Raw genomic sequence first — 18,287 nt, 5'->3', positions numbered from 1 at the left:
TACTATATTAATATGTGTAAACATTATTTAAAATCTTCTGAAATTAAATCTACCTTCCCTCATTTTCATATATATAAAAAGTACTTCCTTCCAAAAAGAAGGTCTCTACTTAGAAAGCAGGTATGCATAATGGTTACTAGAAAAGCAATCTGGATAAGTGGTTTATACAGAATGAAAATAACACTGAGGAGCCAGTTATGAAAACCTGAGGACACTATGTGTCCCTGTGTATTTCCCTAATGCTGATTATTCTTGGCTGACCAACAGCCTCAAAATTTTCAAATCATTATATCCTAAAATACAATAACCTAAAATATGTTAGTTTCTTTTAAATACTGTCAAAATCAGTTGTCTAGGTAATGAATCCTGAACTTAAAAAAAATATTAAATAAATCCATACATTTTTTTACAAGAAATCAATAAATTTAAAATGCAGACATGTAGGTTTACCTTCCAGCCATGTGTAGAATGATTCTCCTTAAAAACAAACAAACAAACACACACACACATACACAGATTTGTGTTAAAATATTTTAAACAGTCATTTACAAATTATAAGTGCCTAAAATATTTCCTGTGACAGATTAAGGAGTATCTCTAGAAATGACCACTGCTTCATGTGAAGTAGAAAAACAGGTATATGGTTCTAAAAAATAAAGCCCCAAGTAATTTAAGTAACTTTGGGAGGATATTCTTATAAATTATTTTAAGCAAAATTTTTATGAAAACATTTCAGTCAAAATATTATGGAAGTCTTATTCATTAGAAGGCTTAAACATCCATAGTATGGGGGTGAAAAAGCTTAAAAATCTTAAATTTGAAAAAAAAAATCTTAAATTTGCTTCTGATGATAACAATCACAGAACTCCTTAAAAATTCTAGAAAAAAGCAGTGAATTATAATACAAAAATCAAATTAGTAATTATCCTTTTTATTCCCTGAGCAGTAAAGCTAGGTATATTTCTTTGATTATCTAAGACTACTAAATTTCAAGGGGTAATTTTAAAATCCCTTAATTTTCAAGACAATTTTTCAGAAAAGTCAATGACTAGAATACAGAGGGACCTGACTTACCTGTGTACTAATGCTAAAAGATTTATTTCTAGACCAATACTGTTCTGAGTGGAATAAAAACGGCAGTCAATAGAGATTTAAAAGTTAATGCACTTTGTGAATTATCTATCTTTAATTGAGAAAAGCAAAGCAAAGGAAAAACTCCACACACAGATGAGCTGAGCAAGGAGTCTAGGGGATAAATTAGATGGTGGGGAATTGCTTTGTCTCTGATAGTCTTGCCACTTTGCAAACTACACAAACATCTTCCCACAGAATAATTCATCCAACATATTCTTCCAAGGGTCATTCATCATAATCTCACTTGTTTACTCAAGAAACTCGAAATGCTATCAGAAAAAATAGAGCTCCCAAGTCCTCAATAATCTGGCTTCCCGTCCTTCTGACTTAAACTACTCCTATATAAAGTCTTCCCTACTGCTAACAGGGTCTCCCCAGACATGCTTGGTTCTTCCATTTTCAACTCCTTGGTCCACGCTATTTTATCCTAATAGCACACAGGATCTAATTCTACCAGCCTACATCCGTCGCATTATCCAAAACTCCTCTCCAATGCTGTTTCCTGCAGTAAGACACCAGATCCTTCCAGGGAGATGGAATCTGTCCCACCTCTGAAGAGCTCTAGCACCTACTGCTTGTACTACGTATGTGCAGCACTTCTTATCATTATGTATAATGCTTCTCCTGCTATATACTGTTAGCTCCTGGAGCAAAGGAGTCATGTTTCACAGATCTTTCTATCCTGCACAATGCCCGTCACTGTGTCCTTGAACACAGATAAACAAACATTCATTTGAAATAATGATTTTGACTGTTCTGGGGCAATTTATGACTGATACTCATCAGATAAGCTTGAGTAACCAACTGTTGATAAATCACTATTCACCAGATTAAGTATCATACTAACTGAGGTTATACATTACAAACTCAGTAAGAAAATAAAGTCACAAGACTTATCTAGTAAAACTATCTTAACTTCTCTGCATTTCTTCAGAATATATTTTAGTAGATTATAATAAAACCAGAAAACGGGGAAGTTGGAATGTAATCCTGGTTTCTATCCTAAACATTTAAGTAAAATGGAATTAATAGTTTTTTAAACATAGGGTAAATTACATTATAAAACTCTTATTTATTTTTTGTCACCATTCATTGGTAGCTATTTCTGAAAAAAATAGGAAAAACATTTTCTTTTGGATTAAACAGAGGAAAGATCAAATTTTGATCATTAAAAACATTTCCTCTATACTGGAGGAAATACGAGAGTTTTAACTCACCATCATCTTTGCCTGAAAGAGAAAATAGTAAACAGGATTTTAGAAACTGTCCCCCATGGTTCAGATTCCAATTCCATTTACTTTAATATGAGATTAAAACTTACTGTGTGTTAAACTATTAATTATACTACAAACCTTGGTCAGTGTGTAGTCATCCTGCAAGTGAGACTTCTTAATAAGAATAGAGGCCAAAAAAGTACAAGATTTTCATATGTTTTATATAACAAATAATATCAGAAAGCATCTAAAAATACTCATAAAGATCACTAGTTTCAATAATTAACAAATGGACACAGGCACTCCTTTCATTGTTACATACACAACTCTCTCTTCTCTTTCAAATTACTGCTCCTCAGCCTATATACACCTTAAGAAAATTATTTCCCGAACTGTGATTAGTGAAACCCTCCCTGGGGGTGCCACAGAGCTGCCCAGACATGGGGAAGAAGCCAGAGTTCCAGCTCTACAGAGCCACAGCAGCTCTGCCTTTATCGGCTTTGTAATGCGGAATTCTGATACAGGGTTTTGTTTTCGGAAAGAAAGTTTCTGTTGTTCAAAAGCTATTGGAAAGCTAGCTGGAGAAGCCTAGCTGTCTGGCTCAGCAAGAGTACGCAAGTCATCTAGCTGAGACTGTTAGGGAGCTGTGAACCACCAGGAGCTGTTGCAGTGGAGACAGCACACAAATAGCATCAGCCCAAGCTTAATCACTGCATGGATTTCTCACCCCACAGAAAGGACCCCGGCTCTCCCCTCACCTGGTCCTCCATCTCCCTTTGTTCTTAGTACGGTTTTCTCCTTCCCTCTCCTTCTGCCCCTGTCTTTTGCTATGTGGCACTCTCTTTCCTCTCATCATTCCAGTGTTCTCATGTCTCTAATTTGTCACAACATGGATGTGAGGTATTTCTTAGGATGAGATGGTTTTGTTCAGTGAACTATATTTTCTGCCTGAAAAGGTTTTTATTCAGCTATAAAAAGAAGGAAATCCTGGCACTGGTGACAACATGGATGGACTCTGAGGACCTCATGCTGAGTGAAGTCAGAGGACAGATACTGTATGAGCTCTCTTATATGTGGAATCTAAAAACGAAACAAACCCCCTCAAGCTCATAGATCAGAGAACAGATGGGTGCTTGCCAGAGGCAGGGAATGGGGAGCGGGTGAAATTCATAAAGGGCGTCAAAAAGGTACCAACTTATTAAGTCCTGGAGATACCATGTATAGCATATCAACTACAGTTAATAACACTGTATTGCATATGTGGAAGTTGGTAAGAGACTAGATCTTAAAAGTTCTCATCACAAGAATAAAAATTCTGTATGTATGGTCACAGATGTTAACTAAGACTTACTGGGTCATCTTTTTGCAATATACACAAATATCTACACATTATATTGAACACCTGAAATTAATATAGTGTCGTATGTCAATTACACCTCAATTAAAAAAAATATTTTAACTCCAATAAAACAAAAGTGATCATAGAAAAAGATCTGAAAGAATACTTTCCAATCACTGTATAATGTAACAGAGGAGTGTGGAGGCATGGGGGGTACTGGGGTGTGGTGGGGAAGGAGCCTTCTCTTTTTGTTGTATATAACTTTTGTTTTGTTTCCATTTTGTGTATGTTCTTTCCATTTTTAAAATAGTAAGTTATAAGATAAACACAGCAAAAGGGACAAAGGATAAGAAACCATGAAAAACCTTTTTCGTGATCCAATTCCCTTTTCCAGGCAGTGTCAGAATGAATTTGGGGAAGAACATTTGTCACATTGTGAGATAGTGAGCATCTAACAGCAGTCCATTCGCCAACCTTTCTGAATCTCTCTGGCTCTCAGAAATGCCTTAAAAATATAATCGAGACCAGGAAATTCAAGTTCTTAAATCAATCCTGGTCTAAAGAAAACATCGGAATGGCAAGTCAATTATAGGGCTGCTCCCAGGGTTTGGCTCCTTGCTATTAACAGACTGAGGTTGTGCCCAGTTTTATGTTGATTAACCTCCAAAAACGCTGTCACATATGTAATTTTGAATTTTTTCTAATAAAAATTTCTAGTAAAGTTTTTTTCTAGTACCCACATTTTAAGAAGTGAAAAAGTATACATGCACTACAATGCAACAATTACACATTACATGAGGCCAGAGTTAAAAATAGTCCTATCAAAACAATAAACTTCTGTTTAATGACACTGCAGTTTTTAAATTTAAACAAATTAGATAAAAATGTAACGTTTGACTTTGCACCAGCTATATTTCACAAGCTCCACAGCCCAATGTAGCAAGTGGTAACCTTCTTGGACAGTGCAGGTTTACAGTAGTGCTACAGGCAACTGCCTAAACTTCCTAAACTCCTCTACATCCCTAGGACTCAAATGTAGTACATGGATCAGCCAGCATGCCAGGTATTACCTGGGAGCTTGTTAGAATCTTGGACCTTACCCAATGGCCTACAGAATCAGCACCTGTATTTTCAACAAGGCTCGTAGGTAAACTATATGCATGCTCAAGCCTGAGAAGTATGTTATGAGCCACAGGTTCTCAAGCTTGTCTGCATACTGGAACCATCTGGATATTCAAAACAAACAAACAAACAAAAAACACCAATGCTTGGGTCTAATCCCACAGATTCTGACTTAATGAGTATAGGATAGGCCCTGGGCATCAAAATTTTTTAAGAGTTCTCCAGGAAACCCTCTGATATATATGGATTACTCATAGGTTCAGATTTATTTCCCATAAAACTCTTACTGTATTTAGGGCCTGGCATATATCAGTAATTATATAAAACATGTAGAAATCTTGAGACTGAACTATAAACTAATCTTACACTTTTGATCATTCAAATCAAGCAAAATATAAAATAGTTGAAAATTTACTCCAGTTTAGTTACAAAGACATTTTGTAAATAATCTCTAGAAGCCTGAAAATTTATGAAAAACCCACCTCGGCTAGGTGCCAGAGGATTTAAAGGACGATAAACAGAGCGAGGCCTGAAAAAGCAAGTGTGAAACTCAAACAAAATGGTTTGACTTTTTTATGTAATCCTTTCCCAGAAGAACCACACTGCCCTCCCTCCCACCTCCCTTTGGCCATTCCTCCTCCTTCCCCTGCCCCTTCCAGTTACTTGAAACAGTTTTCTTCATAGATGCTGTTCCATACTCTCCATGCAGAGGACCCTTTATAGCCAGTGTAACGCTCTGGGTTCAGCAACAGGTCTACATATTGAGCAGCTGGAGATCGCTCATCTGAACAAGAAACAGTTCGTAAAAACCAGTCACATGTCACCAGTTATCTCAAATGTGATATTATACACAAACAGAACTACTAAAAGGTTAGAGAAAGGTTATGCTTTTCAAGTAATCTCCAACTTAAATGGTAGAGTGGTTAGCACACTTGTGCCTGTACTTGACCCAGGATAACTTATGCTTATGTGAGAGGAAAAAACAACTCTTCCCTTTCCTTCGGATACTCAGTGCTCTCTCAAGTAAGAGAGCACTCCTCCCCTTCTTAAAGGTATTTGTCATTCTTATGTTTTAACCACCCAGGATGGGAAAGACCTAACAGAATCATAACCTGTTCTAAAACTTGATTTGATTTCTTCCTTGTGCATCCACCTACCTAAACACATGCTTGGAAACTTTTTGTTAAGCATATACTGTACTAAAAATATAGATTTTCCTATTGTTTTCTATTTCCAACTTATGAAATAAATGGCTCAATAACTTTGTGATTCAAATATGATCATAGACTTACACAATGCTCTAGTTTAAAAAAATAGAGATTTTATTATTTTTTTTATCACTATTAACATACAGAAGTACTTTTTTCCCTCTGAAGCCAATACACAGTAGGCAAAACTTTAGGAACTTAAGACATTTAAAATTAAATATTTCTTTTTCTTTAAGATTTTATTTATTTGAGAGAGAGAGAGAGAGAGAGAGAGAGAATGAGTGGGGAGGAGCACAGGGGGAGGGAGAAGGAGAAAGAATCTGAAGCAGACTCCACACTGAGCACGGAGCCCCACACAGGGCCCCATCCCACAACTGTAAGATCACAACTTGAGTGGCAACCAAGAGTTGGACCCTTTACCAACTGAGTCACCCAGGAGTCCCTAAATAACCATTTTCTGTGTTGAAAGCCAAATGAGTGTTTACTAGATCTCCACTACTTAGACATTTTAATAGAGATCTCTGAGGAATACAAAAGATAAAAACGGTCTTAATTATTAAGGCTTACTTTGGTAGAAAGGGGAAATATATGCTTTCATACCTATAGAAAAATTATAATGACCATGCTTCACAAACGTATGATCATAATACATGGAAACTGAACCACTATTTATGTTGGCACAGATGTACTCTTTTGTGTGCTTCTTACCTTCTCGTGTCATGAGATTAAAACAATAGTATGCAGGCACCTGACTTAAAACAGTGGCCAAATACGTCATTAAAATCTGGTCCCTCTTTTTTTCATTACTAATAATGTATTTTTCTGTCAGCCAACAACATTCATTGAGCAATCAGTGATCATAGGCTGAGATTATGTATAACCATAAGAGGAACATGGCATCCTGATCCATACTTTCCAACAACTACTTGGCACTTTTGTAAAGAAATACAAAGAATACAAAGCTAATTACAAGTTATCATTACTAAATCAGTTATACCTAACTTACAGACATAGAAACATGAATGGAAGAACAGTGGCTCTATTTCTAGCCCTAACATTATATAGATATTCTACAATACAAGTTAAGGCACGAAAACAGGTAATTTACAGACAGATGAACAGAAGCTGTCCAAGGTCATGGATTGATTCAAGACTTAAAAGCAATAGTTAGAAAAATCTCCATTAAAAAAAGATTCAAATTATAAAATTAGTAAGAGTGTAGCTCTTAAAGTTCAAATAAAAGTTTTACAATTCACTAGTTACTCTTATATATTTTCAAAATATATTAGACTCATTTGCAAAATTATATATAAGCTTTATAAATATTAGACCTACCGTAAACATATTAACTGGGGTATCAATGTCCAATGTGTAAAGAATATGTGTGTGCATGTAAGTTTACAGATGTGTAGGGTCATCTATGAATGTACACATCAGACTAATATCAACCTCTTCACCCAACAATAGCAACTAACCAACCAATAAAGAAAACAAGATCCAGATATTAAAATATTTTTAAATCATTATACCTTAAGGAAGTGACAAATCACAAGAGTTAAATCAGTCCTATCAAAGCTTGATTTAAAACTTATATTCTCCAGCAGCCCAGGTGGCTCAGCGGTTTAGCGCCACCTTCAGCCCAGGGCCTGAGCTTGGAAACCCTGGATCAAGTCCCACATCGGGCTCCCTGCATGGAGCCTGCTTCTCCCTCTGCCTGTGTCTCTGCTTCTCTCTCTCTGTGTCTCTCATGAATAAATAAATAAAATCTTTATTAAAAATAAATAAAACTTATATTCTCAATGTCTTTAGTGTGTATTCCCTTAACCAAAATTGCGTTGTTGTTTTTGCGTGGTTTTGAAAAATGCTAATACTTTTCCAAATCATGAAAAGGTGGGTCATGTTAGCCTATAGAAGGGGTTAGCAAACTATGACCCATGGGCCAAATCTGGTGTGTGTAACTTGGAAAGAAAGTTTTATAGGACCATAAGCCATGTTCATTTGCTGCTTTCACACAATTATGGCATAGTTGAGTAGTTGCAACAGAAACCAGATAGCCCACAAAGCCTAAAATATTTCCTATCTGTCCATTTGCAGAAGAAAATGTTTGTCAATCCCTGACCTACACTGACAAGAACTTCATAACATCTAGATGAGGAATGGAAGTGAGGGCGGCGGAGGGGGGGGGATGGCACAGGGGGAGCATATACAGGTTGAGTTCCCCCTACAAACACACCAGTGCTGGTACCCCTATCCTTCCCCTGGGGCCACCTGTGACATAATTTTCATTAATTAGTCCATAAATTACAACTTCTTTCTATTTGCACAGCTATATCATTCATTTGGATAATGCTCTTTGGACCTTTGATCTGTCCTTCTCCCCAAAAGTTTTCTCTTTTTCCTCCCTTTATAAAGCTCTTCCAAAGCTGTTCTATTTGATCATGCTAACAATTCTCTAAGATTCAAAGAATTTCCACTGAATCAAAATACCTAATGCTGGGAATTCATCAATTTCAACTAATGATTTCTCTTCCTTTTCAAGTATATCTTTTTTCCTTTCCAACTGAATTCTTTAAAAGATTTTATTTTATTTATTCATGAAAGAGAGAGAGAGAGAGGCAAAGACACAGGCAGAGGGAGAAGCAGGCTCCATGCAGGGAGCCCGACATGGGACTCAAAGCCGGGTCTCCAGGATCAGGCCCTGGGCTGAAGGCAGCGCTAAACCACTGAGCCACCTGGGCTGCCCCCAACTGAATTTTCTTTTCACTGTCTTAATTTAAGTGTTTTGAGCCATCTATGTTCTAGGATGCAAGACACTGCTTCCCGCTTCCCAAGCCAAATATCTCTTCAAACATAGCATAAGCCAATTTAGCATGCAGGCTTTTTATTTATGGTCACAGATAAAAAAAAAAATACTGCTGTAGACTCAGGTTTGAGCCTGCAACTCTCCATAACCAACTCTATCCCAGATTACTAGCAATACATTGTTAAAATATAATTTACTCAAGTGAGGAGAATCTATAGTTTGTAAAGCTCCCAAGTAATTCTGATACACAGCCAGATTTGGAAACTACTATTTTAAACAATATTTTAAATTTCGTAATGAACATGTTTTAAGGGGAAAAAATAAAAGTAAACCTCTGTCATACTATTTAGATTATTTATGAACCAACAACTTCATTCAGCAAATACTTATTGAGCATGTACTATGTCCAGGAACTGTTCTAGGTACTACGGATAAAGTAATGAACCAGAAAGACAAACCCCCATACCCTGAGGTAGCTGACAATTTAGTTGGAGCAGACAACAAACAGACAAACAAATAACCTCTCCCATACTCTGATAGTTCTCAGGGCTCTGAGAGCAGGCAGCAGTACCAACCATCAGAATGACAGTGGTTACTATTTTATACAGGGAGGTGACAGCAGGCTTCTCTGAGGAGGTGACCTTCCAGCAGAAACCTGAAGCAAAAGAAGCCATGCATAAAGACAATAGGAGCGATGACAAAACAGGAGTAGGGAAAGCAGCTTACCTTAAACTGGTAAATTATTTAAAAATCTACTATTTGATCTGTAAGGATCATCTTCCTTTCAAAGAAAGAACAACAAAATAGAGTACAGGGGTGTATAGATATATTCCAATAAGCTGGGGTGAATATTCTTTAGATTGTTTTAATCCAATGGTTTTAGATAACGAAAATAAACAATGACTCTAAAGCTACTCTGACTTGTTTTTAAAATTGTATGTATAAATAATTGGGACACATATGAATGTTACTACCCAGAGGAGTAGCAGTAATTCAACTGAGAAGAATAGCTTGTATGTTTGAGGACTATACAAAATATAAAAATTACTAATTATTTTAATTATGTACTCCTAAAAATTTTAGGGGATGATTTTATGTAAATTATTACAGGACATCTCTTCCATTTTTAGAATATAAGAAGCTAATGTTAACATTGTTAATTAACATTATTTATATTGATGAGAGGTATCTGAGTACATCAATTTGATCATACCAAGTGATCCCTGCAACTGAGGAGCATTTTTTGTTAAATACCTATAAAACAAATATATTTTCACATTGTTTACTCTAAGAGAAATATTCACATTCACAGAAATTATTTTTTAATCTAAAAATCTGTTAACTAAGTGCTACTAAAATTAAAGTTTTTAATTTTAATCAAAGAATAGGTAAAATGAGAAGTTGGCAAGAAGTGACCATTTGTGTGGAACACTAAATATAATTAGAATGACAATCAAAGAGCAAATGAAAGAGTAAGCAGTGATGTCAATTCTTAACCTAAGTACAACAGCTTGCTTTAATGAAAACTGTGCCAATTCTAAATATTATAACAGGAGTATTTTATTAAATTTCCATTATTATATCCCGATAGCCAAAGAAACTATTTTTCAGATCTCTTGAAAATATCTTTGCTGGGGACACCTGGGTAGCTCAGATGGTTGATCATCTGAATCTTGATTTAGGCTCAGGTCATGATCTCAGGGTCATGGTATCAAGTCCTGAGTCAGGGGATCCCTGGGTGGCGCAGAGGTTTGGCGCCTGCCTTTGGCCCAGGGCACGATCCTGGAGACCCGGGATCGAATCCCACATCGGGCTCCCGGTGCATGGAGCCTGCTTCTCCCTCTGCCTATGTCTCTGCCTCTCTCTCTCTCTCTCTGTGACTATCATAAATAAATAAAAATTAAAAAAAAAAAAAAAAAAAAGTCCTGAGTCAGGTACCATGCTCAGTGCAGAGTCTGCCTAGGATTCTCTCTTTCCTTCTTCCTTTACCTCTCCCTTTGCTCACACTCTCTAAATATATAAATAAGTAAATAAAATCATTTTAAAAAAGTTCTTGCTGAAACCATATAAACCATGGTGATAACATTCTACCTCCTGGCAGCTTCTCAATTTGCTGTGGAGCTCACTGTAACTTACTCCATTGTAGATTGGATTAATAGCACAATTCCACAGATGAATCTTCTAAAACTCTTTAGAAAGCTGTATGACTACTCTAGGTGCTTTCAGAACTCGGAGGAACTCCTGCTATCTCCATCTATGCATGCCAGAACCCCAATTCTTTTCCACCACCCACAATATAAAGGTAAAAAGTAAAGAGAGGCCAAATGAATGATTTAAGCCTATTTAGCACAATTCTGGGGAATATTCTCCTCAGATAAAAAAATTTGAGTCACTTTGATTACCTTCTGAAGTGAGAGTCATGGTAGTTAATGTTAAACAGTGCCCTCTCTTTGTACCATTCCAGGGGACTCTTGGAAAGGGGACTGGTTGTAGGAAAGTCACATTAGAGTCCTCCCCAAAATTGCAAAGTGTCTTTATGTTAGTTTGTTGAGGCCTCCAGAAAATTTCAGCGTGAACATGTTTTTATGTTCACAGACCTAAAGTAAGTGGCTTAAAATAGAGGTCCACAGGAGATGGTGTGTCATGATGTAAAAAAATATAGGTATGGAATCCAGTCAGATCTGGAATTGAATCTTGTTTCAGCCTCTTGCTACTGTGTGATCCTGGGCAAGTTAGTCAGTTTCCTCAGATATGAAATTATACATACTTACTAAAATAACTGTAAAGATTAGAAATAATGTATTTAAGGCACTCAGCAACTGGAACATAAGCTCTCAATAGGTACCATTATGAATAATAGGATGCCCACCACAACATCTAGTGTTTTCAAGTTATAACTGATTATATTTTCATTGATTTCAATTTCTTATGAAAGGATTAAGGTTAAAATAATTACAATAGTTTATTTTATTACCATCAAGTTCACAAAAGTGATCCTGTGAATCATCGTATCTTGCCCAGTCAATGAAAGCTTCTTTGCTTTGATTACTAGGGAAAGAAGGAATAAAAAAGAAAAATAATTAAATCTGAAGTTGAAAATGTTTGCATTCTATCTTGTATAATTAAAAACAGATAATCTGAGATCATGTCTTTAGATAGCTCACAAATTCAATTAATTATGACATGAAGGAATAAGAAGTTATATGAAAAACATAGGTATTAACTTCCATGAAGGATTTCTATTTAACTATACTAAACTATTATTAGCCCTAGTTCAATAATTACTTTAACTAGAAAATTAACTTACAAATATATATGAGATGTAGTTGAGCATAAAAGTCAAGCTTGCCTTTTGAATTAACTTGGAAATTATAGTAAACATTTTTTTCTAAAGTAGAAGTTAAATTTACATTCATAATTCTTTTAACTTAAACTGCTTCTGTATTTACAGGACAAAAATACCAAAAACTACATTTCTAGAATCTTCTTTTCAATGTGGTATTCACTGGTAACACCAATATCACTCTTATCATGGTATATCATTCATTTTCCATACTACCTCATATTTAACCAAATCTATAATCAAGATCTCTACTTAAAGAACTGATAAAGGAACAATACAGTCATTCAAATAAACTTTGTCCTACATCCATTTTAACTTATATTCAAACCTTCTCTATCTTAAATACATAATGGCAACATCTATAAGAGAACTATTCTTCTTTATTTACTACACAACAGGAAATAACCAAGGTAAAAAATTTGTGTGCCAAGTATAAACCAGGTAGTTCCTAAATTGTTGCTGTCATAGCCAATAATTTACTTTGTATTTGAGAGACTGCTACATAACATAACCACGAGGACAAGTGTATAAGACTGGCTGCACTACATCAACTTTATCAATAAACATTTCCAATTTAATTCACATTGGGATTATTTTCCTCCTATGGGAATATTTAATTAACTTAATAAAACTTAATGGAAATACTTGTATCATAGTTGACTCAGCTGGAATATAGGATGCCATAAAACAAGAATGCCTAAATTCTAGTTATAGCTAAGATAAAACGTATTGTTATGTTTAGTTAGATAAGTCTTCTGTTGAAAATAGTCAACAACAAAGCAATTGTGACACATTCCTGTTTTCTTGTTAATAATATGACTAACTTAGAGGGACTTTCTTCTTGAGCATCCTTATGTGATCATGCTTTGCTGTTTCATCCTAAACCCTGCTTGAAAGCCATGGCAGCAGGAGAGATAGGGAATGCTAATCTAACGCTAACAGAGCTGGCCCAGTTTCGCTTACAAATGAGTTAGAAGGAACCCAGTCTAGCTTTTCTGAAAGTCAGTTTGAAGATGGATGCCAAGCTACTTACATAAGAATTTCCTGGACTTACCCCAGGACTTCCTGTCAAGATGGCACTGTGAGTTAAAGTATTAGACTTCGAAGTGGAAATGCAGGGGCAGGAAAGAATGGGGTAGAGTGATTGCCAAAGGGCATGAGAAAACTTTTCAGCGTGGTAGACAGGATAACTATCTTGATTATGCTGATTTTCATGAGTGTATACTTGTCAAAACATCAAAAGGTATAATATAAATAGGTGTAGTATACCACAGATCAAGTAAGCTTCAATAAAGCTGTTTAAGAATTACAGTGTCAATTATTGGAGAAGTTGTAGAATGAGGAACTCTTGAACACTACTAGTGGCAATGTATTTTAGGAGTATTTTAGAAAACCACTTGGGAGCATTACTTAATTCCACTTCTAGGTATACTCTACACAGAAATGCATACCAAAGAGACTACCAAATGTCCAACACAATAATTTTTGAAATGGCTACAAAGTGGAAAACTTCAACTATCAATGATAGGATGGGAACATTCTGGTGCAGTCTTAACTATGGAATACTATATCAATGAAAAAAGAATTAAATGCTACTACTAAGCTCAAGAACATGAATGACTCTCATGACATGATGTTTTAATAAAATAAGCCTGGCACAAAAAAATTCATTCTATATTATTTCATTTATATAAACAGGCAAAATTTACCTCTGCTACTGGAATTTAAAATCATGGTTAACTTTGGATAGTGGTAATGGCCAGGAAAGTACACAGCAATCTTTGCAGTAGCAAGTATATTGTTCTGAATGGTTGCTGCAAAGTTGGGTTCACTTTATAAAATTAAACTGATCTTTATGCTTAAGATCTGTATACTTTATCATATATTTGTGTTATACCTGAATTTGAAAGTCTAAAAAAATAACTTTTCTTCAATAAAATATCTATAAGCAAAATTGAAAGACAAGCCCTAACAACACATAGAGCCAAGAATTATACCGGGTTATATTAAGAATGACTATAAATTAATAATAATTTAAAAGCACACATCGCTCCATCTCCACCCGCCCCCCACAACCTCCATGGAGAAACAACAGCAAATACAAACAGGCACTTTACCCTAAACTCTTATAATGACTTAAGGCCCAATCCCTGGACGATTTCTCTAATTATATTCTCTCCTGGGTAACCTCATTCAGGTTTATGGTTTTTAAATACCATATATTCACACATGACTCCCACATTTTCTCTCCCCTGAAATTGAGACTTGTGTATCCAACTACCTGCTCGACATCTCCAATTGGATGTCTTATAGGCAGCTCAAATGTAATGAGTCCAAGGTTGAACTATAATTTTCCATCAAACTTGTTCCTCCTGTAAATAACTTCAGTTCAGTAAAAGGCAATTCCATTTTTCTAGTTCCAGATCTTGCAGTCATTCATAACTCCTATCTTTTTTCATACCTCACATCAAATCCTTCAGCAAATCCTGCCAGCTCTCTCTTCAAAATCTATCCAGAATCTAACCACTTCTCAGCATTTCTACTGCTATCACTCTAGCCTTAACTAGACCACCATTATGCCTTATCTGGATTACTACAATGATCACAGATTTCCACAACATAACACCTGGTTCCCTCAATGCATTCTCTCAAAATCCTCCAATGACTTTTCATTCCATGCAGTTTAAAAGCAGTATTCATAATTGTCTTTAAGATCTCCATCCCACTCTACACCTGCCCCCAACCCTAGCATCTTCTGACTCTGTCTTCTACTACTTTGGCCCTGACCACTGTTCTCCAGCCACACTAGCCTTCTTGTGATTCCTCAAATAATCCAGGCACACTCCTGCCATGGGTCCTTTTTACTAACAATTAAACATGCCTAGAATACTCTTCCCCCAAGCAGCCATATTATGACCTATGCCTTCATAGGTATTTTGTTCAAATGTCCCAGTATCACTGAGACCTTCTTGCACCATCCACTTTAGAACAGTGCAACTTCCTTGTCCCTAGCCCCACCACTCCTAGCCTTCTGTCACTCTTCTCTGCTCTATTTTTCTCCTGAGCACTCATCATCATTTACTTACTTCTCATATATTTTACTTATTTACTGCATATCTCAAAGAGAATTAAGCTTCACAAGAAAAAGAATTTGTCATGTACACTACATGTCTTATACTCCACAACAGTGCTTGACATATTGTAGGCATTTATTGAATGAATGAGAAACACAAATATTCAATAAACAGATAAAAAAATGCTCAAACTCACTAGTAATCAACAAAATAAAAATTTAAAAATGAGATACTACTTCATATACAAATATCAATTTTTGGCAAGGTTGCAGGGAACAAAACAAGTTCTCTGGAAAGCCATTTGGCAATATCAAGAATAGGTACATGTGGGCAATCCTAAGATTCAGCAATTTTACTAGTGTATGCCAAATTTCCTAGTGTACACCAAAAGAAATTATCAAGAGTGCTCACAGTAGCATAATTTGTGGAAGTAAAAAATTTGAATAATTCCAATGTCTACCAGTAGGGGAACAGATAAGTAAAACAGGGTATAATTATATGATAAAATCCATTCATCTGCTAAAGAATGAGACAAATCTCCAAGTTTTGACATGGATAGATCTAGAAAGAAAAATGTACAGTGTAAAAATAAAGTTGAAGAATGTTTTTTTTAAAGAATGTTAAATACAGTATTATATAAGGGAAAAATGAAATCATATATAAAATAAATATTATATGTATAATAAAAACAAAAGCATAAATGGGTATATAGCAAATTCATGATAGTAGTTACCTCTAAGAAGGAAAGAAGGTAGGATTGGGAAATAGGACACAGGGGATTTCAAATTTATCTTTTCTTAAAAACATGGTAGAGAAAGTTAACATCTTTCACTTGGAATAAAGGATAGCAAGTAGTTATTATATCATCTTTTCTACTTTTCTGTATTAAAATTTTTCTTCAATAAATAATAAACTGCTAACTTCATTAAGTCTTTAACAATTATAGTACACAAATGACAACCTAAACAAATAGGGAAATTAAAAAGAATATTAGTAATAATCCATTCCTTACTCCCAACTATAGACATATTCAGTCATTTCATAGTACATTATCTCAGACCACTAATGAAGTATGTTGGCCTCCAATCAGGTTTTTACTTAGAGCAAATAAGGAAAAATCAATAGGAAAAAAAAAATCTATGAAACTTAATAGTTATGGTAATCATAACTTTTCCTGTTCAAAATAGAACTTACAGATTGAATTACTATTTACAAAAGACTTAGAGGTTCACGTTCCTTTTATAATAACCAGGAAGAATGGATTCATAAACCCTGCTAGTTAAGCAATCTTCTATATTTTTACATTTTGATAAGGCTACTACTGATGATGCATCCTACAATTTAAGAACAAATCCACTAAGAGAAGGAAACAAAGCAATCATGGAATTTAGGATAAAGAATAACTTCTTTTTAAGAATGACTTGAAACTTTACTGTTTGTTTTATCAAAATCACATGAAAAACAGAAGATTTCTGATATAATATACTAAATATGAGAATGTTTTTTATACTACTAAAATAAAACTTGCCTTAACGTGCTGTTAATTGCTCCCAGTTTATTAGCTTGCTCACAATCTTCTAATTCTTTGGTATTGTTTGCCACTTTCGAATACTGAAAGGAAGTTCATTGTAAGTTTAGTAATAATATTACCTTTCTCTTTATTTCAAATTCAACTGGCAATCTGTCAGTGATGAGACAGATACATTCTATTATCAAAATCTCTCACTTATGTAAGAAATAAAAATCCAAATGAGTCGCAAATTTTCACCAACTAAATAAGACATTAAAAACAATTAGCACTGGTACGTTGGTGATGGTGTAAACCAAGAAAAGCCTCTTGGGAAAGTAATAAGACAATATTTACCTAGAGCTGTAAAAATGCAGAAACCCTTGAACCAGCAGTCTTACAACTGAAACTACATCCAGAGCAACATTTTTTTTTTTCAGAGCAACATTTAAAAACAAAACCAAAAATAAGATACAATCACTTTAGAAAGGTATTTGGTACTATCTCATCATGTTAAGAGAGGCACAGGCCAGCAACCTTACTTCTAAATACCAATCTAGGAAAACTCTTCCATGTGTACATAACGAGACAAAGGACAAAAAGGCTAGTACATCACTGCTTGTAATAACAAAAAACTCAACACAACTGATATGTCCATCAACAGAGGAAGAGCTAACCAATGATATACAATTGAATGCTACACAACTATTAAAATTAACAAAGCTACATGTATCAACAGAGACAAAATTTCAGAAGTATATAGAGTAAAAATAACTTCAGGTTAAAATGTTTTTAACCTGAAGACATAAAAAATTATAATCTTAATGTTTTAAAACTTCGTATTAAAGGATCTATCCAGGGGTGCCTGGGTGGCTCAGTGGTTGAGCATCTGCCTTCAACTCAGGCCCTGATCCCAAGGGCCTGGATCAAGTCCTGAATTGGGCTTCCCACAGGGAGGCTCCTTCTTCCTCTATGTCTCTGCCTCTCTCTCTGTGTCTCTTATGAAAAAATAAATAAAAATTTTTTTTAAAAAGGATATATCTATTATTTGTGGATACATGTGCAAAAGAAGTAAGTATCACAGAAGGATGCACATCAATTTCAGAGAAGCAGCTGTCTTTGGGGAGGGAAGAAAAGGGAATGGGATTGGGAATGAGTCCACAAGGGATTCCAAATGTCTCTAATACTTTATTTTATATTTGAAACAAATACAAATAAAAGAGTGAACAGAAACAAAAGACCACACGGGGAGAAAATACAGAAAGAAAATGGGAGAGAGAAAGCAAAGGGAGAGGATATGATGATCTTTATCATGTGTACATGACAGAGAAAAAACTAGAAGTAAACTCTATCTAAAAACACACATGGCTAAGTAAAATTATGGCCTGCTTCTAAGAGCAAAAGCATTAAAAAAAAAATAAGAGGAAAAGAGTAATCTCTAAAAAAGGAATATTTTAATGCCCTTTAAAAGTATTACACTCAAAATACCCTGATAACTGTTTATACAATATAATCCTGAATATGACAGGTGGACTAGTTGAAA

At 35.1% G+C, this 18,287-nt stretch overlaps 1 protein-coding gene across 1 annotated transcript in view; it reads right to left on the bottom strand.

Annotated features, from left to right (window-relative positions):
• Positions 1-18,287, bottom strand: part of ERO1B (endoplasmic reticulum oxidoreductase 1 beta) — a 57,750-nt gene that overhangs the window by 13,361 nt on the left and 26,102 nt on the right. The window contains exons 5-10 of the mRNA XM_072755921.1: positions 16,766-16,848; positions 11,795-11,868; positions 5,473-5,593; positions 5,292-5,338; positions 2,352-2,363; positions 451-477 (exon numbers count right to left, since the gene is read on the bottom strand). Of these exons, the coding sequence (XP_072612022.1) occupies positions 451-477; positions 2,352-2,363; positions 5,292-5,338; positions 5,473-5,593; positions 11,795-11,868; positions 16,766-16,848 (364 nt within the window). The remainder of the gene's footprint in view (positions 1-450; positions 478-2,351; positions 2,364-5,291; positions 5,339-5,472; positions 5,594-11,794; positions 11,869-16,765; positions 16,849-18,287) is intronic.

This window comes from Vulpes vulpes, chromosome 4 (genome assembly GCF_048418805.1).
Source record: "Vulpes vulpes isolate BD-2025 chromosome 4, VulVul3, whole genome shotgun sequence".
NCBI lineage: Eukaryota > Metazoa > Chordata > Mammalia > Carnivora > Canidae > Vulpes > Vulpes vulpes.
The sequence above is the reverse complement of the archived record's forward strand: the minus strand, read 5'-3'. Positions and strand labels throughout refer to the sequence as shown.